Source organism: Suncus etruscus, chromosome 15 (assembly GCF_024139225.1).
Source record: "Suncus etruscus isolate mSunEtr1 chromosome 15, mSunEtr1.pri.cur, whole genome shotgun sequence".
Taxonomy (NCBI): domain Eukaryota; kingdom Metazoa; phylum Chordata; class Mammalia; order Eulipotyphla; family Soricidae; genus Suncus; species Suncus etruscus.
In genome coordinates, this window is record NC_064862.1 from 85,591,116 (window position 1) to 85,618,474 (window position 27,359).

A 27,359-nucleotide genomic window follows, 5' to 3' on the forward strand; every position below is an offset into this window, starting at 1 on the left:
CAGCAGCAAAATCAGCACCGCAGTGGGGGGCGCGGGACCCATCGCCCAACCTGGGGCCCCGCAGCTGCAGCGTGGGCGGGGGCCCCGGGTCAGGGGGCGTGTATGTGGGCGTCCCCCAAGGGGGTGGGGTCCACCTGGGCCCCCGCCTCCAGGGGAGTGGCCGACGCAGCCGCGTCACCGAGAGCGCGAGTCGAGCGACCGCACCTGGCGCGGCGGTGGCGGCGGCGGCGGCCCAGCGCGAGCAGAGCAGCCCCGGTGCCGCCATGGTGGAGGCGGCGCCCCCGGGGCCCGGGCCGCTGCGCAAGACCTTCCTGGTGCCCGAGATCAAGTCGCTGGACCAGTACGATTTCTCGCGGGCCAAGGCGGCCGCCAGCCTGGCTTGGGTGCTGCGGGCCGCGTTTGGGGGCGCCGGTACGTGGCGTGGGGATCCCCTCGCCGGGCGATCGGGGAGGGATGCGGGGCACCCACCCCCCGGGTGCAGCCAGCTGCTGGCCGGCTTGGAGCTGCGGCTGCCCGGCAGGTGCGGGAGGCGGGGCGCCGGGGCCGTGGGAACAATAGCGCGGGCCCCCCCTTCCCCGAGCTGTCCGGCTTGGGGTGCCTCCGGCTCGCTCGGCCTCGGGGCGCTGGACTTTGGCCCCGCGGCTGCGGGAGGACAGGCTGCACGGCTGGCGCGCGCGGTGGGGGTGGGGCCGGCCGCGCCTGCGAGGACCTCGGGTGCGCCAAGGGGACCCCCAGATCCCGCACCCCAGGGGAGCTGCCGGGCCGGGGAAAGGCGAGATGGGGCGATCGCGTTCCGCCACCTCCTTTCTCCTGCTCCCCTCTCTCTCCTTCCCTCCCTCCCCAAGGCCTCTGCTGGCCCCGGCTCCCTCTTCTCTTCTCTTCTCTCTCTCCTTTACACACATCACGAGGCCCCCAGGATCTGCCTGAACCCCAGCCACCAGCCTGCATGCACCCCAGCCGGGACACACGCACGCACGCACCAACGCACGCACACCCCGCATCGGCCAGCCTGCGATGCGATGCGGGCAGGCCCCCGGGGAACCCCTCTTTGGCCTCCTGCGGCCCAGCGGCGGCTCCTGACTTCTGGCCCCATTTTGCTAGAGGCCGCCGAGCCGCAAGGGAAAGAAAAAAAAAAGGCTTAGATGACCCTTTGCACCGCCTTCACCTCCCCACCCCAAAACCCCGCAACCACCACTAACGCCCCTTCGCCCCGACACCCACGCGCCCCGGGCAGGTGGCCCCCCAGCAGGTGGGAAGAAGAAGTCGGGGAATCTCTGGGGAATCGGGTGCGGTGGGTTCCTCCCAGGTTGGCAGGGCTGTGCTGGGAAGCCAGGCCTTGTTTTGTGGGCATGGACCAAGTTAATTAAGGTCCGGGCCCCAGGGAGTGTTGGGGGGGCCCATGGGGGTGAGGGTGCCCTGCCCTGCCCTCCCACTGGTCTTGGCAGACCTGGTGCCATCCCATCCCCCCCCCCCCCCAGTCCAGCCGCCTTCCCAGAGAAACCTGTTCTGGGTGTGGGTCCTTGTGTGGTTCTCGTGTCCGAGTGGAAGCAACCTTCTTTTCTCTGTCTTCCTGCATCGCTTCTGGCCCAGCCTTGTTCCATCCAGGCTCTCCTCACACCCAAGGATCTGTTGCAGGAAAAATAAATAGCGGGGAGGGGGATGAGAGCCCCCCACTCTTCTCTTCCCCAGCCATCAGAATTGGGGTTCACGAACCAAAGTAATATAGTACAGCTGGTAGGGCTTTTATATTCATGTTGCTTTAGCATGTGGCTAGCTTTGATCCCCAGCACCCCCTAGGGTCACCCTAAGCCCTGCCAGGAGTGATCCCTGAACCCCGAGTCAGGAGGCAGCCCCGAGCACCACCGGGTATGGCCCCCAAACCAAAACAAATTGGGGTTCGGTGCTACCAGATTGGTAGGTAGAGAAGTTACTGTGAAGGAAACAGGCAGTTTGTCGCTTCTTTATTTTGGGGGGCTGGGGGTAAGTCACAAACAGTGTTGGGGAGAGGACATGTTGGGCTCTCCCAGGAATTCACAGTATCCAGGATGGATGGTAGAATGTTGAGGGTTTAAGGTGCGGTGCTGGACCCTAGCAGGGACACCCCTAGAGGTGTGGGGGTGCTGGTATTTAGGGATACAACCCAAGGGTGCTGTCGGCCTGGAGATCATTTAAATCTAGGTCTGGAACATGCCTTACTGTCATCCCAGTTCACCCATTGGCCAGGGTCTGGGGAATGTGCACCATGCCTTTCTGGAGGTACTTGAAAATGGGGACCCTGCACCCACATCCTGGAATTGCTAGTACTGGGGAACATGATTTTACTGCTTGCTGTTCCATGATGCAGGGTGGAGATTTTGTTAATAATCTTTTTTTTTTTTTTTGGATTTTGGGTCACATCCAGCAGCGCTCAGGGCTTACTCCTGGCTCTACGCTCAGAAATCACTCCTGGCAGGCTCTGGGGACCATATGGGATGCCAGGATTTGAACCACTGCCCTTCGGCATGCAAGGCCAACAGCCTACCTCCATGCTATCTCTCCATTCCCTTGTTAATAGTCTTTCTATAGCACAGCAGGGTAGGGCATTTGCTTTGAACATGGCCAATGGGGGTTTGATCCCTTGGATCCCATATGGTTTCCCTAACTTGCAGAATCGGAAATAACTCTGAATTCTGCCGGGTGTGGCCCAGAAACAAACAAACAAAATAATATTAATCTTTCTTTTTTCGGGGAAGGGCACAGGCTGGCCCCTAACAGTTTCAGGATGATTTCCGGGTCTGTGCTCAGGGATCGTTCCTGGCACTGCTTGGGGGGGGGGGGGGGCTCTGTGCTGTTCCAGAGATGGAAGCCTGGGTCGGCTACAAGCCAGGCTAGTGCTTTCACTCCCTGAACTATCTCGATGGCTCTGTTTGTTCCTTTAAAGAAGGTAGATTTCCCAGGAGGACGCACAGTGACTTTTTTTTTTTTTCTGGAAAGAGGGCTGTCAGCCAAATAAGTTTGAGAACCTCTGGGATAGTGGGTTCCCAGGCTGGAGATGATGGGGGTTGGCGCATGTTTGCCTTGCTTGCAGCCGACCCCGGTTTGATCTTCGGCATCTCATAGGGTCCCTTGAGCCTGCCAGGAGCAAATCTCTAAGCGGAGAGCCAGGGGTAACCCCTGAGTGCCACCAGATGTGGCTCAAAACAAAAATAAATAAACAGAAAGAAAAAGGAAGGCGATAATGGAAAGGAAAAGAGGCTGGGTGGTCTGGTGGTCTCTGCTTAGTGAGTCCTAAGGGGGAACAGGGCTGGCCTGGCTGCACGTGTGGGAGATGGCAGAAGAGAAAGGCTGAAGTGACACCCAGAGGGGTCTCAGTCTTGGGTGGGGATGAGGTGCAGCAGGAAGCCATGGAAAGAGCTTGCAAATGACAGAAGATGTGGCTTTGATGGTGGGGGGAGGTTTTTTTTTTTTTTTGGTTTTTGGGCCACACCTGGCGGTGCTCAGGGGTGACTCCTGGCTCTCTGCTCAGAAATAGCTCCTGGCAGGCACGGGGGACCATATGGGACACCAGGATTTGAACCAACCACCTTAGGTTTTGGATCGGCTGCTTGCAAGGCAAGCACCGCTGTGCTATCCCTCCGGGCCCGATGGTGGGGGGAGTTTTAAGTCACAGATGTGAAGGGCCGGGAAGTCTAGATCCTTAGACTCAGCAGAGTTGGGGCTCAGGAGCTAAGGGACTCAGAATGTCTTCAGCCTAGGAGACAACCCAGGGCAACCCTAAACCTTTTTCAGAAACTCAGTGAGAGACCCAGGTTTGTAGGTTCATGAACTGGAGCCATAGGACAGCAGGGAGGGGCGCTGGCTTTGCACCCGGCCAACCTGGGTTTGATCCCTGGCACCTCAGAGTCCCCCCAAACTCTGCTCCTTGAGTACCACTGGATGAGGCCCCAAGTCCTCCCTGGGTTTGCAACATTAGGAAATTCTATGAAAAGTGGCTTAAGAGCTGGAATGCTTGGCATGTGGGAATCCGGGGTTCCAGCTTTGGTTCCCTCCCCCCAAGCACTACTAGGAGTGAACCCTAGGTACATAGCCCAGAGTAAACCTTGGCATCAGTGAGTGTGACCCCAAAACAAAGAAAGAAAAGGAAGAACAAAAGGAGAGGAAAGGGGGCCCGGAGAGATAGCACAGCGGCGTTTGCCTTGCAAGCAGCCGATCCAGGACCAAAGGTGGTTGGTTCGAATCCCGGCGTCCCATATGGTCCCCCGTGCCTGTCAGGAGCTATTTCTGAGCAGACAGCCAGGAGTAACCCCTGAGCGATGCCGGGTGTGGCCCAAAAACCAAAAAAAAAAAAAAAAAAAAAAAAGAGAGGAAAGGGAGGAAGGTAGGGAGGGAAGGAAAGAAGGAGGGAAGAGAAAATTCTCTCATGCCCTGGGATAGTCAGTCCACAAGTCATAGAGCTCACTGGTGACCAAGTAAATGGCTTGTCTTGATCACCAAATGCCATCAAAATATCAGTGCAGAAGGGTTTTCCAAGTCCCTTACCTGGGAGAAAGGCAAGTGAAGATCTCATTAATTATCTCCCCTACGGGGGTAGAGAGATAGCACAGTAGTAAGGGCATTTGCCTTGCACACAGCCGACCCAGGACAGTGGTTCGAATCCTGGCATCCCATATGGTTCCCTGGGCCTGCTAGGAGTAACCCCTGAGCGCCGCCCAATGTGACCCAAAAATACAAAAATAAAAATTATCTCCCCTAGGGGCCGGGCGGTGGCGCTGGAGGTAAGGTAAGCCTTACCTGCGCTAGCCTAGGAGACGGACCGCGGTTCGATCCCCCGGCGTTCCATATGGTCCCCCAAGCCAGGAGCGACTTCTGAGCGTCACCGGGTGTGGCCCAAAAACCAAAAAAAAAAAAAAAAAAAAAAAAAATTATCTCCCCTAAGTCTATTTCATGTTGCAATGGCCACTGTGTGAATCTTCTTCTCGCAGCTCCACAGAGATAGATTTTGCTGCATTTTCCTGAGCTATCTCCCTGCCTTCTAGACTAAACATTACTTGAATCTTATGTGCTAGTGAGAAAATGGGAAGGGGCCAATCTCTGGGTCACATTAGTCTGTTCCATAGCCCTGATCTGTGATGCGTGACAACCAGGAAACATAATCCGCCTTCTCCTCCTCCTCTTCCTTCTCTTTCTTTTCTTCCTCCTCATTATTAATTTGTTGTTGTTTTGGGGCCAAACTTTGCTTTGTGTCCCTGCTTTTCACTCAGGGTCACACTTGTTCTCTGCCGAGACATTTGGTGACATCTAGAGATGGGTTGGTTTTACATTTTTGTTAGTTTTGCTTTGGGGCCACACCCAGTGGTTCTCTCCTGACTCTATGCTTAGGAATTGGTGTCAGGGAATGAACTCAGGTTGGCCTTGTGCAAGTCTTTTGCCACACTGCCCTGCTCGTTGTATTATTCCTCTGGACTCATTTACAACCCCCACTTTTTTTTTTTTTTTTTTTTGGCAGGGGCCACATATGGTGGTGCTCAGGGCTGACTCCTGGCTTTGCTTTTAGGAATCACTCCTGGTGGGGTGCTTTAGGGATGGACCAGAAGGGATGCTGGGGATCGATTCCTGTTCAGTTGCTTGCAAGACAAGCACCCTACCTGCTGTACTATCACTCTGACCCTCATTTTTGTTTTCTAAATAGGGAGGGATACTGGGTGGTGCTCAGGAGCCCATATGTGGTGCCAGGGATTGAATATGGGTCAGCAGCATGACCTCATCCGAGGCAAGTGCCTTCTCACCTATATGATTTCTTGGACCCAGGATTTATCTTTTTTTTTCCCTTTGTTTTGTTTTTCTGATCTACACCTGGCGATTATCAGGGCTTACTCCTGACTCCCAGCTCTGCATGATCTCCTTTCTATTTTCTTTTGTGTTTGTTTGTTTTTGTTTTGAGCCATATCCGGTGGCACTCAGGGATTACTCCTGGCTCTGTGCTTAAAGATTGCTCTTGGCAGGCTCAGGGGACTTTATGGATGTTGGAGATCAAACCTGGGTTAGCTGCATGCAAGGCAAAATCCTGCCTGCTGTCTTTTTACTCTGGCCCCCATTTCTGCCTGAGTTTTATGTATTTACTGATTTAGGGGCCACACCCAGCAATACTGGGGATCGTGTCTGGGGGTTTCCTACATTGAAACTTGTGATCTGTCACTGGAATCACATCCCCACTCCTTTTTTTTAGGGGGCACATCCAGTGCCATTTTCTTTTTTTTTTTCGGGCCACACCGTTTGATGCTCAGGGGTTATTCCTGGCTAAGTGCTCAGAAATTGCCCCTGGCTTGGGGGGACCATATGGGACACCAGGGGATCAAACCGTGGTCCTTCCTTGGCTAGCGCTTGCAAGGCAGACACCTTACCTCTAGCGCCACCTCGCTGGCCCCACCATTTTCTTTCTATCCCTTTTTATGGGGGCGTCCTTCATTGGTTGCCACTATCCAGATATTGTGCTTACTACTGGCTCTGCACTCGGGTCACTCCTGATGGGGTTCAGGGGACCATTTTTGTGCCAGTGACCAAATCCAGGTCTGCCCCATGGAGCTGTGGGCAAGAGGCTAGGCTGGAGTGGCAGGAGGGAAAGACAGAAAACTAGGAGGTGCCTGAGGGGGCAGGGAGGTTTCCGGAGGTGCTGGGCAGGGAGCCCAGGAGATACTTAGCTGGGCCATGGGCCACTGCTGACTTTGGGGCCCTGCAGGGGGGTTGGGGGGTACAGGCGGAAGGAGGAAGCCAAGATTGAAGTCTTTTTTTTTTTTGCCACACCCGGAAGTGCTCAGGGATTATTCCTGGCTCTGGACTCAGGAATCACTCCTGGCTGTGTGCTAGAACCCTGTGGGATTCTGAGGATTGAACCCAGGCAGGCCATGTGCTAGGCAAACACCCTCCTAGCTGTCTTTTCACTCCAACCGAAGAGTTCTCTTTTTATTTGCGGGGGTGGGGGGGTCACACTCAGCAGCACTCAGGGGTTACTCCTGGCTCTATGCTCAGAAATCGCTCCTGGCAGACTTGGGGGACCATATGGGATGCCGGGATTCAAACCACTGACCTTCTGCATGCAAGGCCAACACTTTACCTCCATGCTATCTCTCTGGTCCCAAGAGTTCTCTTTTTCCTTGGAGCTGAGTTGAGAGGAGCCAAAAAGGGAATGATGGCACTGAAGATTATTACTATTATTTTATTTGTTTTGGGGCCACATCTAGCAGTGCTCAGGTGTTTACTCCTGGCTCTGGGCTGGAGAGATAGCACAGCGGTGGGGCTTTTGCCTTGTAAGAGGCTGACCCTGGAGGGACCCGGTTGTTCTCGACATCCCATATGGTCCCCCAGCCTGCTAGGGGCCATTTCTGAGTGTAGAGCCAGGAGTAACCCCTGAGCGCCACTGGGTGTGGCCCCCAAACCAACCAATCAATAAAATTTTTTAAAAAAAGGGGCCGGAGAGATAGCAAGGAGGTAAGGCGTTTTTGCCTTTCATGCAGAAGGTCATCAGTTCGAATCCCTGTGCCTGCCAGGAGCAATTTCTGAGCATGAAGCCAGGAGTAACCCCTGAGCACTGCCGGGTGTGACCCAAAAACCACACACACACACACACACACACACACACACAAAAGTTATTCCAGGCAGTGCATGGGGAACTACATGGGATGCCGGTGTGTGTGTGTGTGTGTGTGTGTGTGTGTGTAGTCTGCTTTGTGCTAGGCAAACTCTGGCCCACACTGAGGATTATTTACCTGGGAAGGTTTGGTGTGGATTGGGGGATGTGGAGAGGACCTTCCTGTGCAAGGGGGTACCTGAGTCCTGTATGCCCACTAGAGTGTTCATAAGCATTAGAATCCTGACCTCCCTGTTTTTTTGCCTTTTTTTTTTTTAAACAGTTTATTGATAAATTGATGTATTGGTTTTTGGGCCACACCTGGCAATGCTCAGGGATTACTCCTGGCTCTGTGCTCAGAAATTGCTCCTGGCAAGCTCAGGGGAACATATGGGATGCCAAGAATCGAACCAGGTCTGTCCTGGGTTGGCCGAATGCTAGGCAAATGCCTCACCATTGTGCTATCTCTCCACCCCCAGTTATTTTGTTTTTATTTTTTATTTTTGTATTAATCTAAAAACTAATTTTATTATTTTTTTCTGGGTGGGGGCGTCGCACACCTGGTGGTGTTCAGAACTGACTCCCAGCTCTGTGCTCAGGGATCACTCCTGATAGGGTTCAGGAGCCCCTATGTGGTTCCGGGAGCAATCCTGTGTCAGCCATGTGCAAGGCAATGGCTTCCCTCATTGTACTCTCAGCCTTTCTCTCAAGCTCTTTGAACCCCAGTGTTGTTGTTGTTGTTGTTGTTGTTTTAATTTAATTTTTTGATTTTTGGGTCACGCCTGGCAGCCCTCAGGGGTTACTCCTTGCTCTACGCTCAGAAATTGCTACAGGCAGGCTCAGGGGACCATATGGGATGCCAGGATTTGAACCACCATCCTTCTGCATGCAAGGCAAATGCCTTACCTCCATGCTATCACTCTGGCCCCTAAACCCCAGTGTTTTAAAACAGCTGTTCAGGTGGGAATAAGTCACCCCGGAAATTTCCTCCAGCAGGCAGGCAGATTCCTGCCACGCAGGGATTTCCTCTTTTTTTTTTTTTCTTTTTTCTGTTTTTGGTTTTGGGGTCACATCTGGTGGTGCTCAGAAATCGCTCCTGACAGGCACAGAGTACCATATGAGATGCCAGAATTCGAACCACCATCTGTCCTGGATCGTCTGCGTTCAGGTGGTGGGGGTCTTGCCTGTCTCTAAACCTCTTCTCACTCTGCTGGCCCCCCTCTCTCCTTCCACTGTGCCCCTCACCACGCAGGACACCTCCCTGCTGCCCGCTACGCTCTGGTCACTCTCCACCGTAGAGTCTCTCTCTAATGCGCTGCCCTTCCCCGCCCCCCATTCCTGTTCGGATCACACTTCTCTGTGCCGCCAGGCTCCCCCAGAATGGAGAGAGGGGGTGTGGAGCCACATTTAGGTGGAGGGTGATATTTAAGGGGTTCCCCCTCCCAGATGCGGTGCTGGGGGCCTGGGCTTTCCCCATCTGGAAAACCACGTTACTAAGCCTGCACAGCCCGCCTTCTAGGGCGCCCAGAAGCTTCTAAGCACCGGATTAAGCCCCTATTGTCAGTGTGATTGTTTTTTCCTGGGGGCCTCTGACTGCTTTCCCCGGCAGTCAATCAGATCCCGCCTTGCAGTCCTGCTGGCCCTGGGTCCCAGAGCCCGCCCGGAGGCTTCCCCCAGGCTCATGCTGTCTTGCACCCCGCTTGGAATTGTCCCTTGTGCAAAGTCTCCCCTTGTGCAGTCTCTCCCTTGTGCAAAGTCTCCCCCTTGTGCAAAGTCTCCTCCTTTTGCAAAGTCTCCCCCTTGTGCAGTCTCTCCCTTGTGCAAAGTCTCCCCCTTGTGCAAAGTCTCCTCCTTTTGCAAAGTCTCCCCCTTGTGCAGTCTCTCCCTTGTGCAGTCTCTCCCTTGTGCAAAGTCTCCCTCTTGTGCAAAGTCTCCCCCTTGTGCAGTCTCTCCCTTGTGCAAAGTCTCCCCCTTGGGCAGTCTCTCCCTTGAGCAAAGTCTCCTCCTTTTGCAAAAAATCTCCCCCTTTGTGCAAAGTCCACTCTGGCGTCTGGAGCTCAGGGCTCTGCCCAGGTCCGAGTCTCCCTCGGGAGTGGATGAGATGATAGTGACGGGGGCCCTGACCGACCGTCGCCCCCCATCCACCAACCCCTGCAGAGCACGTGCCCTCCGAGCTGTGGGAGCCTTTCTACACCGACCAGTACGCGCAGGAGCACGTGAAGCCCCCGGTGACGCGGCTGCTGCTCTCGGCCGAGCTCTACTGCCGGGCCTGGCGCCAGGCGCTGCCGCAGCTCGAGAGCCCGCCCAGCCCCTCCGCGCTGCTCACCCTGCTGGCGCGGAGGGGCGCCGTGCCCGCGCTGCCCGAGCGCCCGGTGCAGGAGACCGACCTGCGGCACCAGCCCATCCTCATGGTAAGCCCCGCCCCGGCTCAGGCCCCGCCCACCACAAGACTCCTCCCCTAAAGCCCCGCCCACACCCCTGATTCCTCAACCTCAGTGCTGGTTCTGCCAGCATAGACTCCGCCCCTCAGGCCTTGTTCTTTCAGGATTGGCTCCTCCCCCAAGGCCCCGCCCACAACGATCGTTTCCCCCTAAAGCTCCACCCACAGGAACTAGTGCATCCCATAAGACTGCTTATAAGAAATGACTCCTCCCTTTGGGCTCCGCCCACAAGGATTGACTCCGCCCACAAGGGGGCTGATTCCTTTCTAGGCTCCACCCACCCACAAGGACTGATTTCTCCTACAAGGGCCCACCCACAAAGGCTGACACATCCACTAAGGCCCCGCCCACCAGGACTGACTCCTCCCCTAGAGCCCCGCCCACCAGGCCCAATTTTATTCTAAGGCTCCACCCACAGGGACTGATTCCTCCTCCCATAAGACTCAGCTTATAAGAACCCGCTCCTCCCTTTGGCCCCGCCCACAAGGACTGACCCCGCCCATAAGGGCTGAATCCCTTCCCTACCCAATAGGCTCCGCCCACAAAGCCTGACCTATCCCCTAAGGCCCCGCCCACCAGGACTGACTCCTTCCCTAAAGCTCTGCCCACAAAGCCTAATTTTATTCTAAGGCTCCACCCACGAGAATTGACTCCGCCCACAAAGGCTGAATCCTTCCCTAGGCTCCACCCGCAAGGACCGATTCCTCCTATAAGGCCCCGCCCACGAAGCCTGACTTATCTACTATGACCCCGCCCACCAGGGGAAGACTCCCCTAAGCCCCGCCCACATACAATGACTGATCCGCGATGGCCCCGCCCACCAGGACTGAGTCTCTCCCCCTCCCCTAAGGCCCCTCCCAGAGGCATCTGGCAGAAGGCTTTCTGAATCCTAGTCTGTGATGGCAGAAACCCAGGGTACCTGGAGGGACCCTTCTGAGATTTTTCTCTGGAGGTATCTCTGGATCCCCCACAGCCCCACCCCCTCACCTAGGGCCCCAACACCTCAAGCTTTTTCCCCCTTGTCTGGTCCTTCTGGAGCTCCTAGAAGGAACCTGTGCCCTGCCCCTGGCCTCACTCTCCAGCCCTTGCTCCCACAGGGAGCCCACTTGGCTGTCATCGACGCCCTCATGGTGGCCTTCGCCTTTGAGTGGACAAAGACGCTGCCCGGCCCCTTGGCCCTGTCCAGTTTGGAGCACAAGCTCCTTTTCTGGGTGGACACGGTAGGTCGTTGCAACCGGATTTGGGGGGGTGAGGCGTGGAGCACGGGGACTGGGCGGCCCCAATGCTGACCTTTTCCTGTCCTGTGTCCCCAAGACCATCCGCCGGCTGCAGGAAAAGACGGAGCAGGAAGCGGCCCAGAAAGCAGCCCCTGCAGCCGCTGGCGATGGCGTGGCTCCGGCGCAGCCCTCGGTGAGATGGGACCTTGGCTGGATGGGAGGATGGGGGTCTTGGGGGGCTCTGCAGGGCTGCACCTCGCAGCCCTGCCTGCAGCAGGGAGCACGACCGAAGTGACATGCTCTCTCTGCCCTCTCCCCGACCCCTCTGCTGCCTTCCTCTCTGCCTCTCTGCCTCAGTGCCCCACACGCTGGTACTGGAAGCTGGTTCCTGTAAGTGGGGCTGTCTGTCCGCCCCATCTGCCTGCCCTGCCTGTTGCTTTCTCTGTCTGTCCGTCCGTCCCTCCTGCCTCTCTGCACTGGCACCTCCCGCCCACCGGCTGTGAGCAAAGCCTGTGCCACCCCAACCCAGGAGTGGGGGGGGTTTTACCCACAAAATTGAGCTCTTCTGTGAATCTAGAGAAGGGGCCACATTCTTGGCTATGAAGGAGTCCCCGTCCCATGACCAGACTTGGAGTGGGGGGTTGTCACATCTGTTTAATTCATCAAGAGGGTCAAATTTCTTTGTCTCCCTGAGCTTAGGTGGGGAGATCACCCCCCCCCTGCTCCCAGCTTATCAGATACTTATATCCTGAGCCAAAGGGGAGGGCACATGGAGAAAACTCTCCCAGCCAGACTAGGGGAAAGGTTTTTTTGTTTGGTTTGGTTTTTTGGTTTTGGTTTTATTTTGGGGCCACAGTCTGAGATGCTCAGAGGTTGCTCCTGGCTCTGCACTCTGGAATCATTCCTGGCAGTGCTCTGGGGACCTTATGGGATGATAGGATTTGAACCCAGGTCAGCTTCATGCAAGGTAAACAGAGGAAAGATTTAGATTTGCAACCCTCTCCCCCCAAGTTTGCAAACTCATCTCTAAGCTGGACTTTTGCTTCTAAAAAAAATTTCCTCTTTGAGGGTGTGTGTGGAAGGGACCCAGTCCCTCTTTTCTGGAAGCATTATAAAGGGACCTTAGACTGGATGGGAGCCTCCTTTGCTCACACAGGGTCCTCCTTCCCCTACCACCCCACTCCTGGAGCTTGGGTGGGTAAGGGGGGGGTGTTGGTTTCCCGCCTGCCTGCTTCCCCCCCAGCCACTGGGGCCTGGGCATTTGGACAGGGTGTGGGGGTGTGAGGGCTCTGGGTAGCTTGCATGGGAGGCTGTGCTGTTTGGGGTCCTGCTGCATCTGGGAGGAACTTGGGGTTCTCAAAGCCGGCCAGAGCACAGTCAGGGAACAACCCCCAAGCACTCAGGATATAGGGCTCCCACTCCCAGCCCCTCGGATGTATGTTTGGGGGCCCTCGGCTCGTCAGCACCCCGACCCTCGCCTGCTGACGGCTGCTCCTCCTCCCCCCACAGCACGCAATTGCCTTCTGTTTGAAGGAATCGGGGAACAAACCCCCCATGGTAAGGTATCCCTCACCCTGGGCCACCCGGGGGACCCCCGCCCGCCTCCCCCGCTGCTGGCCTGACTGCTCGCAAACACTTCCTCTGCCTCCTGCCGCTACTGCCCCTCCCTTGCTCCAGGCTGGCCCCCTGAACCCCTGAACTCCACTCTGGCTCTGGGATTTAAAAACAAAATCCGCCTTGGCCTCACAGCCCCCACTCTTGATGGAAACCCCAGACCTCCCTGCCCAGCCTGCATGCCTGAGGACATCGGGGTGGGGGGCCCAGCCCTACAGTCCCTGCTCCCCTGACTCAGCTCCCATCTGCAGATCCGCTACCGGAAGGACCGGGCTCTGGCCCGACGGGCACCCTGTTTCCCCTCCGTGACCACCCTCCAGGACCTGGCCAGTGGTGCGGCATTGGCCGCCACCATCCACTGCTACTGCCCGCAGCTGTTGCGGCTGGAGGGTGAGTCACGGATGACAGGGACTTGTGGGGTGACCTATGAGCATTCCTTGCAACAGAGTGATTTGGGGCACCCCCCACCCCAGGTGTGGCGGAGGGAGGCGATCCAACAAGAAGACAGGCCTGGGCCCAGAGAGATAGCACAGCGGCGTTTGCCTTGCAAACAGCCGCTCCAGGACCAAAGGTGGTTGGTTCGAATCCTGATGTCCCATATGGTCCCCCGTGCCTGCCAGGAGCTATTTCTGAGCAGACAGCCAGGAATAACCCCTGAGCAGCGCTGGGTGTGGTCCAAAAACAAAAAAAAAAAAAAAGAAAAAAAAGAAGACAGGCCTGAACTACTTCCCAGGGGCTCACATCCTGTTCTGTCGATGCTTGACCCAGATGAGGAAGTTTTCTTGTCTGTGAATTTATTGGAGGGGGCCCAGGATTGTTCCCCCGCCTCGCAGTGCTCAGGGGCTACTCCTGACTCTGTGCTCAGGGATTACTCCTGATGCTGCTGGTGACCAGTCAGGTTCAGCTATACCCTTCAGGTTGGTTTGGGTTTGGGGGGGCCAATCCTGGTGGTGCTTAGAATTTGCTCTGACGATACCTGGCTCTGTGCTCAGGGAGCACTCCTGGCAGTACTTGGGTCCATATGGGTTAGCAGGAATAGAACCTGGGTCTACCCTATCCACTATGCTTGCTCTCTGGCCTCTTTCTTGGTTTCTGGAGCACACCCGAAAGTGCTCAGGGCACATGCCTATCTCTGTGCCCAGGGGCCTCTCCTGGTGGTGCTGGGGTGACTGTGATGCCAGGATTGTGCCAGGCTCAGCATGTGCTCAGTGAGCACTTTCACCCCTCATCTTTCAGGCTCACTTCCTTTCTCTGTCCTCTGCCCTCCTGTCTTCCTCCCAGAACCTCCTTTCTTCAGATCATCTTTGTTCTGCCTTCATTTTTTTTTTCTTTGGGTTTTGGGCCACACCTGGTGACACTCAGGGGTTACTCCGGGCTATGCACTCAGAAATTGCTCCTGGCTTGGGGGACCCTATGGGACATTAGGGGATCGAACTGCAGCAGATGCCTTACCCCTTGCTCCACCGCTACAGCACTTTGTTCTGCCTTCAGTGCCTCCTGGTTTATCTCTCTTTGGGGGAATGATGTTTGAGCCACAATCAGTGGTGCTCAAGGTGCTCAGAGAGCACTCCTTGGCAGGCCCATATAGGATGCCAAGGATCAAACCTGAGTCATGGGGGCCGGAGAGATAGCATGGAGGTAAGGCGTTTGCCTTTCATGCAGAAGGTTATTGGTTCGAATCCTGGCATCCCATATGGTTCCCCGAGCCTACCAGGGGTGATTTCTGAGCATAGAGTCAGGAGTAACCCCTAAGTGCTGCGGGGTGTGACCCCAAAACAAAAACAAACAAACAAACCTGAGTCATGTGTGCAAGGCATGCACCCTCCCTGCTATGCTATCACTCCAACCCATCTACTGTTTTCTTTCTTTCTTTGGCCTTGTCTGTATGTCAGTTTGATGGCTTTCATTGCACCGAATGATGAATTGAACCAATTTGTCTTTCTCAGCCTTGGTGCTAGGGTGGTGCCGGGATTAAACTCCAAGAAGGCGGGTTCTATACTGTGGACCCACTCTTTTTTTGTTTGTTTGTTTTTGGGCCACACCTGGCAGGGGTTATTCCTGGCTCTGTGCTCAGGAATTATTCCTAGTGGTGCATGGGGGACCATATGGGATGCCAGTGATTGAACCTGGGTTGGCCGTATGCAAGGCAAATGCCCTGTCTGTTGTACTATCACTCTGGCCCACCATCACTTTTTTTATTTTTAAAAAAAACAACTGATGACTAACCTACCATATAAATAGGTTATTTTGGTTTGTTTTGATGGGGAGGCCACACCTGGTGGTAGTGAAGGCTGACTCCTGGCTCTGCACTCAGAGATCACTCCTAGAAGGCTTGGGGACCCTATGGGATGTCAGAAATCAGGCACATGGCTGATCCAGGCTCTATTTCCAACACCTCATAGCATCCTTCAACTCCTGATATGAGTGACCCCTGAGTTCAGAGCTGAGAGTCAGCCCTGAGCAAGGTCAGCTGAGGCCCTCCAAAAATTAAAACATCAGGACAGAGCAATAGTATAGCAGAGAAGATGCTTGCCTGGCAAGCAGCCAACCTGGGTTTCATTTCTGGCATCCCATATAGTCCTTGATCTCTTCTAGGAGTGATCCCTAAGTAGAGAGATAGAACTAAGCAAGAATAAAACTCTGAGCACTGCTGGCAAAATCCCCTTAAAAAAGAAAGAGGGGTGTAGCCAAAGCAATAATGCAGTAGAATGTTTGCTTTCCATGTAGCAAATTCAGGTTCGATCTCTAATAGTCCATTTGGTTCCTCCAGCATGCCAGGAGTAACCCCTGAGCGCCGCTGGGTGTGGCCTAAAACCAAAACCAAAACCAAACAACAAAAAGTAGATAAAAAAAATCTGGGCCAGGGGCCGGAGAGATAGCATGGAGGTATGGTGAACGGTGGTTTGAATCCCAGCATCCCATATGGTCCCCCAAGACTGCCAGGAGCGATTTCTGAATGTGGAGCCAGAAGTGACCCCCCTGAGCACTGCCAGGTGCCCCCCCCCCAAAAAAAATTTCTGGGCAAGAGTGATAGCACAGTGGGGACAACATTTATCTTGCATGTAGCTGACTTGGGTTTGATCCCTGGCATCCCATATAGTCCTCTGAGCATCATCAGGAGTATTATCTTTTTTCTTTTTCTTTTTTTTTTAATTTTGTTTTTGTTTTTGGATCATACCCGGCAGCGCTCAAGGGTTACTCCTGACTTTATGCTCAGAAATCGCTCCTGGCAGGCCCAAGGGACCATCCCGAGGGATGCCGGGATTCGAGCCATCATCCTTCTGCATGCAAGGCAGAAGGCCCTACCTCTATGTTATCTCTCCGGCCCCCACCAGGAGTGTTTTCTGAGCACAGAGCCAGGAGTAACCCTTGAGCACTGCTGGGTGTGGCCCAAAAACAAACAAACAAAAAATTTTTTTTCTTTAAATAACAGCGAAGAATCAGAAAACTCCCATCATGTTGGACCAGAGACAGCTTCAGGGGTGGAAATGCAAAACTGGGCTCAATTCCCATAATGCAAGCTCACCCCAAAAAACCACTCACCCAGTGCTTGGGGTACTTTGTGTTTTGCAGACTGGCAGGAAATTTTGGGGTTAGGGGGTTTGAGGAATGAATGGTGGAAATTGTTGAGTGGAGGGGCCCGTCCTGGGGCCCCATGTTTCTTGGCCCCAGCCAGGCTCTCTGTTCCCCCAGAGGTGTGCCTGAAGGACCCCATGTCAGTGGCTGACAGCCTCTACAACCTGCAGCTGGTCCAGGAGTTTTGTGCCTCACGCCTCCCCCGAGGTTGTCCTCTGGCCCTTGAAGATCTGCTTTATGTACCTCCACCCCTCAAGGTGAGGCCTGTCTTGGGGTCCCCTCCCAGTACCCCCAGGCTTTGCGGAAGGCCAAGAGAGTCCCCACAAGCTGACACTGAGACTGTCTTTTCATTCCCCTGCAGATCAATCTGGTGGTGCTGCTTGCTGAGATGTTCATGTGTTTCGAGGTGCTGAAACCCGACTTTGTGCAGGCCAAGGATCTGCCTGATGGTCACGGTGAGCGGGACAGAGGGGCACAAGGGGCCATGCCTGGCCTCACCCTCTTCTCTCTCTCTTCTATCTCGGGGGTTTGGGTCACACCAGCAGTGCTCAGGGCTGACTTCCGGCTCTATGCTCAGGAATCAGTCCTGGCAGTGCTCAGGGGACCCTATGGGATGGTAGGGATTGAACCCAGGTTGGCCATGTACAAGGCAAGCACCTTCCCAGCTGTCCTTTCTCTTCAGCCCTTTTTAAATTGTCTTTTCCTTCCTTCCTTCCTTCCTTCTTTCCTTCCTTCCTTCCTTCCTTCCTTCCTTCCTTCCTTCCTTCCTTCCTTCCTTCCTTCCTTCCTTCCTTCCTTCCTTCCTCCCTCCCTCCCTTCCTTCCTTCCTCCCTCCCTTCCTTCCTTCCTTCCTCCCTCCCTCCCTACCTACCTTCCTCCCTTCCTTCCTTCCTCCCTCCCTCCCTTCTTTCCTTCCTTCCTCCCTTCCTCCCTCCCTTCCTTCCTTCCTTCCTTCCTCCCTTCCTTCCTTCCTCCCTTCCTTCCTCCCTCCCTCCTTCCTCCCTCCCTCCCTCCCTCCCTTCTCTCCCCTCCCTCCCTCCCCTCCCCTCCTTCCCTCCCTCCCCTCCTTCCCTCCTTTCCTCCCTCCCCTCCCTCCATCCCCTCCTTCCCTCCCTCCCCTCCCCTCCTTCCCTCCTTCTCTCCCTCCCCTCCCCTCCTTCCTTCCCTCCCCTCCTTCCCTCCCCTCCCCTCCTTTCCTCCCTCCCCTCTCTTCCCTTCCCTTCCCTCCCTCCCTCCCATCTCTTTTTCTTTTCCCCTCTCTCTGTTATGGGTTTATACCCAGTAGTGTTCAGGCCTTCCTCCTGCCTCTGACCTCTGGAATCCCTCCTGCAGGGCTTGGGGGACCCTATGTGGTGCTGAGGATCCCCCGATGTAGCTATCACTCCCTTAACTGACTCTATGTCTCTGCAGGACTGGAAAGAGCACAGCCTGGTAGGCACTTCTCCTTGCACATGACTGGCCAGTTTCATCCCTAGCATCCCGTAGGGTCCCCCAAGCACTGCCAGGAGTGATCCCTGATTGCAGAGCCAGGAGCAAGGCCTGAGCACTGTTGTTTGTGGGCCCAAAACTATACCAGAACAAAAACCTTCAGTCGTGTTGCTACTTCCTAAATGCCCTCTTGCTACCCTCACTATTATGCCACACATCACCCCCCTATATCACCACTCTAGGTCCCCACTTACCCCTTCACCACTGTCGTCCCCCTCATTTCAGCCAGCTCAGTTCTGTAGGTGATGCTGCCTGTTTCCTTTCTTATTTTTCCCCCCCTTGGTTTCTGGGCCACACCCGGTGGTGCTCAGGCATTAGTCCTCACTCTGTGCTCAGAAATCACTCCTGGCAGGCTCAAGGGACCATATGGGGGTGCCAGGGATCAAACTTGGGTCAACTGCGTGCAAGGCAAATGCCCTCCTCACTGTGCTATTGCTTTGGCCCCAGCCTGCTCCTTTTCTGACTCTCTTCTCCTTAGCAGCTGCCTCCCCGCTGGCCTCGGACACCTCCAATCCCCAGAACAGCGGGGGCAGGTAATGCCTCCCCAGCCACCCCCTACCCTTGGAGGGGACTGCGACATGTTCTTCCCAACCCCTACCCTAACTTCAGGGTTCAGGAACTGCCCGATGGCTGATCCACTATCTTTTTCAGTTCTCCTGTTTTCAACTTCCGCCACCCGCTGCTGTCTCCTGGTGGCCCCCAGTCCCCCCTTCGTGGATCCACAGGTGAGAAGAATGGGGGAAATGGATTGGTCTGAGAACCCCCCCAAAATAACACACACATACACCATCAAAGACTGAACTCTGGGGCCTTTCTCTGTGACTACTTCCCCAAGTGTCCCCAAAGGGTGCCCCTCTTTTTTTTTGTTTTGGTTTTGGGCCACACCCGGCGGTGCTCAGGGGTTACTCCTGGCTGTCTGCTCAGAAATAGCTCCTGGCAGGCACGGGGGACCATATGGGACACCGGGATTCGAACCAACCACCTTTGGTCCTGGATCTGCTGCTTGCAAGGCAAACACCATTGTGCTATCTCTCCGGGCCCAGGGTGCCCCTCTTCAAGCTGTCTACCCCCATAATGCCTTTTCAGTGACTCACCCACTGACACCCCCCCAACCCGGGCGCAGCTCAGTGACTCCATAGTGGGCCACTCAGTGACCTGGCCCCGTCCTCTCTAGGCTCACTCAAGTCCTCCCCGTCCATGTCTCATGTGGAGACCCTCAGCAGGGTGTGGAGCCGGCAGCTCAGGTCAGTGCACCCCCAGGGCCATGGGATGGGGCTGGGGGGGAACAGCACAGTTGGGGCTCCCGGGCGGGGCTCAGGGCAGCGGCTGACGCCTCCTCCGGCCGTCCAGCCGTCCCCTTTCCCAGGCTGTGTCCTTCAGCACCCCCTTTGGCCTGGACAGCGACGTGGACGTGGTGATGGGGGATCCCGTCCTTCTCCGTTCTGTCAGCTCCGACAGCCTGGGCCCCCCACGACCTGCACCTGCCCGAACCCCTGGTGCACCGGCCCCGGACTCCTCGGCTGATCTGCCTAGCATTGAGGAAGCACTGCAGATTATCCACAGCGCTGAACCCCGGCTGCTCCCCGATGGGGCGGCTGATGGCAGTTTCTACCTCCACTCCCCCGACGGGCCCGCCAAGCTGCCGCTGGCCTCCCCGTCGGCTTTCGAGAGCCTTTCCAAGCCCGTCGAGGATGCTGCCAACGCCACAGGGCCCACCAAAGCGCCCCCTTATTCGCCCCACCCGGAGAGCCCCAGAAAGGCTTTGGGCGAGGGGGCCCGCACACCAATCTCAATGACCGCTCAGGGGTCCCCGAAGGCCGCGACCACTCCCTCTAGCAACAGCCACAACTCCGAGGTAAAGATGACCAGCTTTGCTGAGCGCAAGAAGCAGTTGGTCAAGGCCGAAGCGGGGCCAGCTCAGGGGATCCCCGCTGCCTCGCCCGCCGCCCCTGAAGCCCTGAGCTCCGAGATGAGCGAGTTGGGTGCCCGGCTGGAGGAGAAGCGTCGGGCCATCGAGGCCCAGAAGCGGCGCATCGAGGCTATTTTCGCCAAGCACCGCCAGCGGCTGGGCAAGAGCGCCTTCCTGCAGATGCAACCGGCACAGGCCGACGTCGAAGGCCCCATCGAGGCCGAGGACGCCGAGGCCCGGCCGGACCCTGGGAGTGAGCGGGCGGCAGGTGAGGGCCAGGGGGAGCCCCCGCCGAGGCCCAAGGCTGTGACCTTCTCTCCAGAACTGGGACCTGGACCTGGAGCAGCCGAGGGCCTGGGGGACTATAACCGGGCCGTGAGCAAACTGAGCGCCGCGCTGAGCTCCCTGCAGCGGGACATGCAGAGACTCACGGACCAGCAGCAAAAGCTCCTGGCACCCCCTGAAGTCCCGGTGCCCGCCCCACCCCCGGCCGCCTGGGTCATCCCCGGGCCCACGACGTCGGCATCATCGTTGTCAGCGGCTTCCCCGGCCCCCAAAGCTGCATCCCCCAGCCCGGCCCGGCGGGCCCACGCGCCCCGCCGCAGCCCCGGGCCTGGCCCCAGCCCCGTGTCTCGGAGCCCCAAGCACGCGCGTCCCGCGGAGCTGCGCCTGGCACCCCTGACGCGGGTCCTCACGCCGCCCCACGATGTCGACAGCCTCCCCCACCTGCGCAAGTTCTCCCCGAGCCAGGTCCCCGTGCAGACGCGCTCCTCCATCCTCCTGGCCGAGGGCACCCCGCCCGAAGAGCCCCCGGCACGGCCGGGCCTGATTGAGATCCCCTTGGGCAGCCTGGAGCAGCCTTCAGCGGATGAGGAGGGAGATGCCAGCCCCCCTGGTGCGGAGGACTCCCTAGAGGAAGAGGCGTCTTCTGAAGGGGAGCCCCGGGCCGGGCTGGGGTTCTTCTATAAGGTGAGTGGCACCAGGTGCAGGGGCAGGGATGGGGTGAGACAAGGAGGAGGTGAGGGGTGTTGTGGACAGAGCTTGCTTGGGGATAGGGATAGAGGGATGGGTGGGCAGGACCATGGAGTGGTTTGGTAAGTGGACTGAGGGTGAGTGGCTGGGTAGGTGGATAGATAGATGGGATAGATGGATGGGTGGGTGGGTGTATCAATGGTTTGGATGATGAATGGATGGATGGACAGATGAGTGGGTGGATCAATGGGTGGGTGGATTTGTGGATGGGTCAATGGGTAGATGAATGGACCGAAGAAAGGACAGGTAAGTGGGTTGATGGGTTGGGTGGGTGGGTGGATGGATGAGTTAGTGGAGGGTCAATGGGTAGATGAATAAACAGAAGAAAGGATGGGTGAGTGGATGAATGGATGGTTTGATGGGTTGGGTGGTTAGACAGATGGGTGGTGGATGGATGGGCTGGTGGGTGGATGGAGGGATGTACACATATACAGGTGGGTGGATTGGTGGGTGGAAAAATGGATGGGTGGACTTATTGAGGGGTGGTTTGGGCAGATGACTGGCATGTGGGTGGATGGGTGACAGGTAATGGTTGTCATGAGTCAGTAGGTGGTGGGTGGATACATCAGAGGAGTGTGGATGGGAGGGTGAGCGGGTGGATGGGTCAGTGGGTGAGCGAATGGGATGATGAGTAATGGACACATGGATGGATGGTGAGTAGGTGAGTAGAAAGATGGGTGCTTAGTGGATGGATGGATGTTAGGTAGTTTGATGGTGGAGTAGAAGATGGGTGAGGAGGTGAGTGGGAGGGAATAGGCAGACAGGGGCAGTTGAAAGATGGGGTCAGATGGATAGGAGGAGCTGAAGGAACCAGAGCTGAGGTCTCCCATGGCATCTCCCTCATTTCCACTTCCTGCTCCTCTCCCCAGCACACATACTCAGTTTCCACTTCCCCTTGTCATTAGGCACCATGGCACCCAGCCTGGGCCTCAGCCTCTCCTGCAGGGTACCTCATCTCTACACTGTCCCCCAACCTCGACTCCTTGAGGGATTTCAATTATCCTTGAAAGGGCCAGAGCAGTAGTAGGGTCATTTGCCTTGAATGCAGTCAACTTGAGGTTTAATCCCCAGCCTCACATAAAGTGCCCAAGCCCTGCTAGGAGTGATGCTTTTAATATGCTTTAGCTCAGGACACTGAGGACTGAGCTAAAATGAGTACTACTTGAGCACTGCCAGAAACCAAAACCAAAACCAAACATAAAAACCTTTATCAACTTAGCCGTTTAGAATAAGATGTAGGGGCTGATGTGATAGCACAGCAGGTAAGGTGTTTGCCTTGCACACAGCTGACCTGGGTTCGATCCCTGGCATTCCATTCCCCAAGCCTGCCAGGAGTAATTTCTGAGTACAGAGCTAGGAGTAACCCCTGAGCACCACTGGGTATGGCTTACACCCTCCCCCCCCCAAAAAAAAAACAAAACATGATATAGAGCCTGAGTTCTGATAGCACAGCGGATGGGTAGATTTTGTTTTGCACATGGCTGACCTGAGTTCAATTCCCAGCATCCCATAGGATCTCTAGCTACCAGGAGTGATTCCTTGAGCTCAGAGCCAGGAGCTGGCCCTGAGCACCGCTGGGTGTGGCCCAAAGCAAACAAAAAACAAACTAAGATGTAAATAGGCCCTTGTCACTGTTTAACCCCCTCTTAGACTTTGCTCACCCCATAATTCTTCCCGCTTCACTCTCAGCTGGGGCCCAGCAGCTCCAGCCTTCTGTGACTCCCCCCAGCCCTGAACCTTGGCCCTTAGCTGTTTCTTCTGCCTGTTTCTTCTCCTCCCCCTTATCCCACTCTTGTTCTTTGGGGTGACTCTTTTTTGGGGAGGAGTCTTCCTAGTGAGACCCTCCCCTCAGTTTCGCTGTGCCCCCAATGCCCTAAACCTCTGACATTAGCACCCACTAAATGCCTTCAGAACTGTGAGGGAAGAGCCAGAGAAATAGCACAGCGGTAGGGCGTTTGCCTAGCACGTGGTCGACCCGGGATGGATCCAGATTCAATTCCTGGCTTCCCATTTGGTCTCCTGAGCCTGCCAGGAGTGATTTCTGAGCTCAGAGCCAGGAGTAACCCCTGAGCGCTACCGGGTTTACCGCCCCATTGGGACTAGATCGAGGTAGGCGTGTCCCAGTTTGAGACTATTCCTGGGTAGAGAGTAGCACCCTATCAGGAGTAGCCTTAGATGGGGAGTACCTCCCACTGGAAGAAGCCACTGGCAAGAATGGTCCCCATTGGGAATAGCCCCAGGTTGAGGGGCGTCTTGGTGTTGGAGGAATTTCCATTTGTGGAGCACCCCCTAGGAATATTCCTGCACTGGGCAAAGCCTCAGCCAGTTTCCCTAGAGCTGAACAGACAGGCAAGAAGCTAGCAGGCCGGTGGCTGGAAGTACAGACTTTCACCATCCCAGAAGAGACGCTGGCTGGCCTTACGCCCTCTCCTCTGTCCCCGGTACCCCCAGGATGAAGACAAACCCGAGGATGAGATGGCCCAGAAGCGGGCCAGCCTGCTGGAGCGACAGCAGCGCCGGGCGGAGGAGGCCCGACGGCGAAAGCAGTGGCAGGAGGCAGAGAAAGAACAGCGTAGGGAGGAGGCTCTGCGGTGAGTCTGGGGGCTCCTCAGACAGCCCAGGGGTTCCCCCTCTTTTCCACCCCTGCTATGCCGCTGAGGCTTCATCCTCCATCCTGCAGGCTGGCCCAGGAGGAGGTGACCCCAAGCCCCCAGCCACCCCCCGTCGCTGTGGCCCCCGCTGGACGGGGCCCTGGCGAGGAGGAGGTGGGACCCCGGCGCGGGGACTTCACCCGGCTGGAATACGAGCGTCGTGCCCAGCTGAAGCTCATGGACGACCTGGACAAGGTGCTGCGGCCTCGAGCCGGGGTGCCGGGCCGGGGCGGGCGGAGGGCCACCCGGCCGCGCTCAGGCTGCTGCGACGACTCTGCACTGGCTCGAAGTCCAGCCCGTGGCCTGTTGGGTGAGATGTTGGGGCGGCTAGGTTGGGGGAAGGCATGCGCAGTCGATAGAGGTGTAGGGTGGGTATGCTACCCGCTGGGGCAGGGGAGTAATCATCAAGGTTTGAGACTTGGTCCCCTACGGGATTTGAAAGGTGTTTGGGGGGGGGGGGTCGCAAAGGGTCTGATGCCTGTATAAGCCCTAGGTTTGATCCTCAGAATCCCAGAGGCCTCAAGGCCTGCTGGGGATAGATGACTTTGGTTGTCCTGTTGAGTCCAGCATTGCTAAGTGGTCCCTGATAAACCAAAAGAGATGGGGCCTAGCGATAGGACAGCTGCGAGGGCACTTGCTTTGCAAGCTGAATTAGGTTTCATATTCGGCATCATGACATGGTCCCCTGAGTTCTGCCAGGAATGATTTCTGAATGCAGAGCCAGGAGTAAACCCTAAGCAACTTCCAAAACAAAAATAAAAACGAACAAAACAAGTAAATCAAAGAGAAATAAAAAGATTTTGGTTTGGGCCGGAGAGATAGCACAGCGGTGTTTGCCTTGCAAGCAGCCGATCCAGGACCTAAGGTGATTGGTTTGAATTCCGGGGTCCCATATGGTCCCCCGTGCCTGCCAGGAGCTATTTCTGAGCAGATAGCCAGGAGTAACCCCTGAGCACCGCCGGGTGTGGCCCAAAAACCAACAACAAAATATCACAAAAACAAAAAAAGATTTTGGTTAAAGGACAACTCCAAGGGTTGAACTCATTTGTCTGAGGGAACCTTGGTTGTATCCCCAAGTGTGGTGCTTAGGAGGCTTGATTGGGCTGTGGGGGGGGGGGGGGTGTGTGACGGGGGACGGATGCATTGGGGTCAAAGGTGTTGGGCCCAGCTGGCTTGAGTCTCTCCAGGGCTCAGTAGATGAGGCTTCACGGATTATATAAGGGCAAGAAGGGGGCCTCTGGTTGCACGTTAGGTGGACTCGTAAAGTGCTTCCACTAGCTTGCTGGGCAAAAGCCCCTTTGCCCTGCAGGAAAATGGGGTCAGTGCGGAGTGTGGCTGCCCAGGGGAGACACTGAGTGCGGAGGGAGAAGGAATGAGGCCTGATCCCTTGTCAACCCCCCACCCCAGGCTCTCGGCTCAGCAAAGTCTACTCCCAGTCCACCCTGTCGCTTTCCACTGTGGCCAACGAGACCCCCAACAACCTCGGGGTGAAGAGGCCCACTTCTCGGTGAGTGCAGCCAGGGCGGGTAGCTTCTGAGCATTTTGGACCTGGAGAGGACACCTCCATGCCAGGGTGAGGCGGTCTGATCCCAGTGAACCACATCGGGTATTTCTGTGCCCAGTGAATCCCATCGGGGAGACAGACCCCTTTGTGGCCGGAGGAATGCCAGGGTCATGCCAGGACTTGGGTGACCCGCTCCCCTCTGCCGTGCTCTGGGTGGGAAAGCACCCCCCAATCGGGATCTTCCTCTCTCCTGCCCCACAGGGCCCCCTCTCCTTCGGGCCTCATGTCCCCCAGCCGCCTGCCCGGGAGCCGCGAGCGTGACTGGGACAATGGCAGCAACGCGTCGTCGCCCGCCTCGGTGCCCGAGTACACAGGTGCGCCCTGTCCCGCCCCTCCGGGTGACGGCCCTGTGTGTCCGGCTCCGGCTCAAAGCAAGCCAGACCGCTCCGTCCCTCCTTCCCTCCCTCCCTCCCCAGGGCCGCGGCTGTACAAGGAGCCCAGCGCCAAGTCCAACAAGTTCATCATCCACAACGCCCTGTCGCATTGCTGCCTGGCGGGCAAGGTCAACGAGCCGCACAAGAACCGGATTCTCGAGGTGGGTGAGCCCGGGGGCAGAGACGGGGAGGAGGAAGGCTTCCGGGTGGGGCGGGGCCAGCGGTCTGGGAGGAGGGGCTTCGTGGAGGGGCGGGGCTTGTGGGCGTGGAGGCGGAGCTTCTGCGATGGGGCCTCTGGGCGGGACTGGGCTGGGAGGAGGAGGGGCTTCCCGGAGGGGCGGGGATAGCAAATGGGAGGAGGGGTTTCCTGGATGGGCGGGGCTGGCAGGAGTGGAGAAGAGACCTCTGGGAGGGAGTGGGAGGGGCTTTATGGAGGGGCGGGGCTAGCGAATGGGAGGAGGGTTTCCTGGATGGGCGGGGCTGACAGGAGTGGAGGAGAGGCCTCTGGGAGGGAGTGGGAGGGGCTTTATGGAGGATCGGGGCTAGCGAATAGGAGGAGGGGTGGGCCTGGCAGGAGTGGAGGAGAGGCCTCCCTCTGGGATGGACTGGGCGGGGCTTTGTGGAGGGGCGGGACTAGCGATTGGTGGAGGGCGTGGCTGACAGGATTCTGGTCTTGGAGTGGGAGGGGCTTCCTGAAGAGGGCGGGGCTATTAAATGGGTATTTGGCAACTGGAGATGAGTGGAGGGGCTGTCTGGAGGCGGGACTAGCCAAAGTGGGCGGAATCGGACCTCTGTGGGGCGGGACCTCTGGGGGAGACTTGCCTCATGTGGCGTTTTCTGGAATGGAATTCCCAATGAGAGGAGGAGGGACTTCCTGGAGGGGTGTGGCCTTAGGGCGGGGCTTCCGGGGAGACTTGTCTTAGTGGGAGGCGGGGCCTCTAGGGGAGGGGCTTCCTGGAAGGGGCTTTCTGGAAGGGCGTGGCTTCCCGGCACTTAGTCCCGCCCCTCAGTCCCCGCCTCCGCCCCCGCCCGCAGGAGATCGAGAAGAGCAAGGCCAACCACTTCCTGATCCTCTTCCGGGATTCGAGCTGCCAGTTCCGGGCCCTGTACACCCCGTCCGGGGAGTCGGACGAGCTGCAGCGGCTCACGGGCTACGGGCCGCGGACGGTCACGCCGGCCATGGTGGAGGGCATCTACAAGTACAACTCGGACCGCAAGCGCTTCACGCAGATCCCGGCCAAGACCATGTCCATGAGTGTGGACGCCTTCACCATCCAGGGACACCTCTGGCAGAGCAAGAAGCCCACCACCCCCAAAAAGGGTGGCAGCACCCCCAAGTAGCCGCCTTGTCGGGCAGTCTGCGGGCCGGGCCCCAGGTGCTTCCAGGCCCCAGGCCGCCTTTCCCCGGAGGACAGCCCGTCGGGTCCTGCCTGGGTCCTGTCTGTGCCCCCCACTTTGTCTGGGTGGGGCTGGAGTCCCCACCCCCTAACTTGTGTCCCGTCCTGCTGTGGGGGCTGAGCTGGGAGGTTCAGGGACTCAGGGCTCAGCTTGGTCCCCTGTCTGTCCTCCCCACCTTCTTGAATAAAATAATTTAAAGAGCTTCTGCGTGCTGGTGTCAGCCAGAGGCTGGCTTGGGGCACCCCTGAACTTTGGGGTTTTCCATGGCCCTGGCTGTGACTCCTGTTTGCAATTGAACCTCAAGCAGGGGTGTCTGTTTTCACGGGCAGGTGTTTGGTTTCACAACTGGTAATGCTCAGATGTTCAGCGCCTACTCCTGGCTCTGTAGTCAGGGATCACTCGTGCACTGCTGGGGGGACCCTATGGGATGCTGGGAATTGAACCCGGGTTGGTTGCATGCAAGGCCAAACCCTACCTGCCGTCTCACTGCTC

The 27,359-nt window shown here is 56.9% G+C and overlaps 2 protein-coding genes across 7 annotated transcripts in view; one reads left to right on the forward strand and one right to left on the reverse strand.

Annotated features, from left to right (window-relative positions):
- CLEC4G (C-type lectin domain family 4 member G) overlaps nt 1-27,359 on the reverse strand; it is a 284,468-nt gene that overhangs the window by 177,987 nt on the left and 79,122 nt on the right. The window lies entirely within an intron of this gene.
- On the forward strand, nt 264-27,069 carry CAMSAP3 (calmodulin regulated spectrin associated protein family member 3). Of its 6 annotated transcripts, none has more exons than XM_049789405.1 (19): nt 264-411; nt 9,761-10,014; nt 11,142-11,264; nt 11,359-11,454; nt 11,619-11,651; nt 12,771-12,818; nt 13,127-13,265; nt 16,569-16,708; nt 16,813-16,906; nt 18,418-18,472; nt 18,591-18,664; nt 19,114-19,183; nt 19,290-20,817; nt 23,332-23,471; nt 23,561-23,841; nt 24,939-25,038; nt 25,297-25,409; nt 25,512-25,630; nt 26,505-27,069. In XM_049789405.1, the coding sequence occupies exons 1-19, from the start codon at nt 264-266 to the stop codon at nt 26,808-26,810; spliced, it is 3,861 nt and encodes a 1,286-aa protein (XP_049645362.1). In that variant the 3' UTR covers nt 26,811-27,069. The 6 variants fall into 6 exon arrangements, with proteins under 6 accessions (XP_049645362.1, XP_049645363.1, XP_049645364.1 ...); XM_049789406.1 differs by having other exon boundaries at nt 18,421-18,472; XM_049789407.1 differs by lacking the exon at nt 12,771-12,818.

Excerpts from the sequence above, each read along its gene's own strand:
- CAMSAP3 (XM_049789405.1), top strand. The coding sequence starts at position 264 with ATGGTGGAGGCGGCGCCCCCGGGGCCCGGGCCGCTGCGCAAGACCTTC. Across the intron at positions 16,709-16,812 it reads ATGTACCTCCACCCCTCAAG|ATCAATCTGGTGGTGCTGCT; the intron begins GTGAGGCCTGTC and ends ATTCCCCTGCAG. Across the intron at positions 23,472-23,560 it reads CGTAGGGAGGAGGCTCTGCG|GCTGGCCCAGGAGGAGGTGA; the intron begins GTGAGTCTGGGG and ends TCCATCCTGCAG.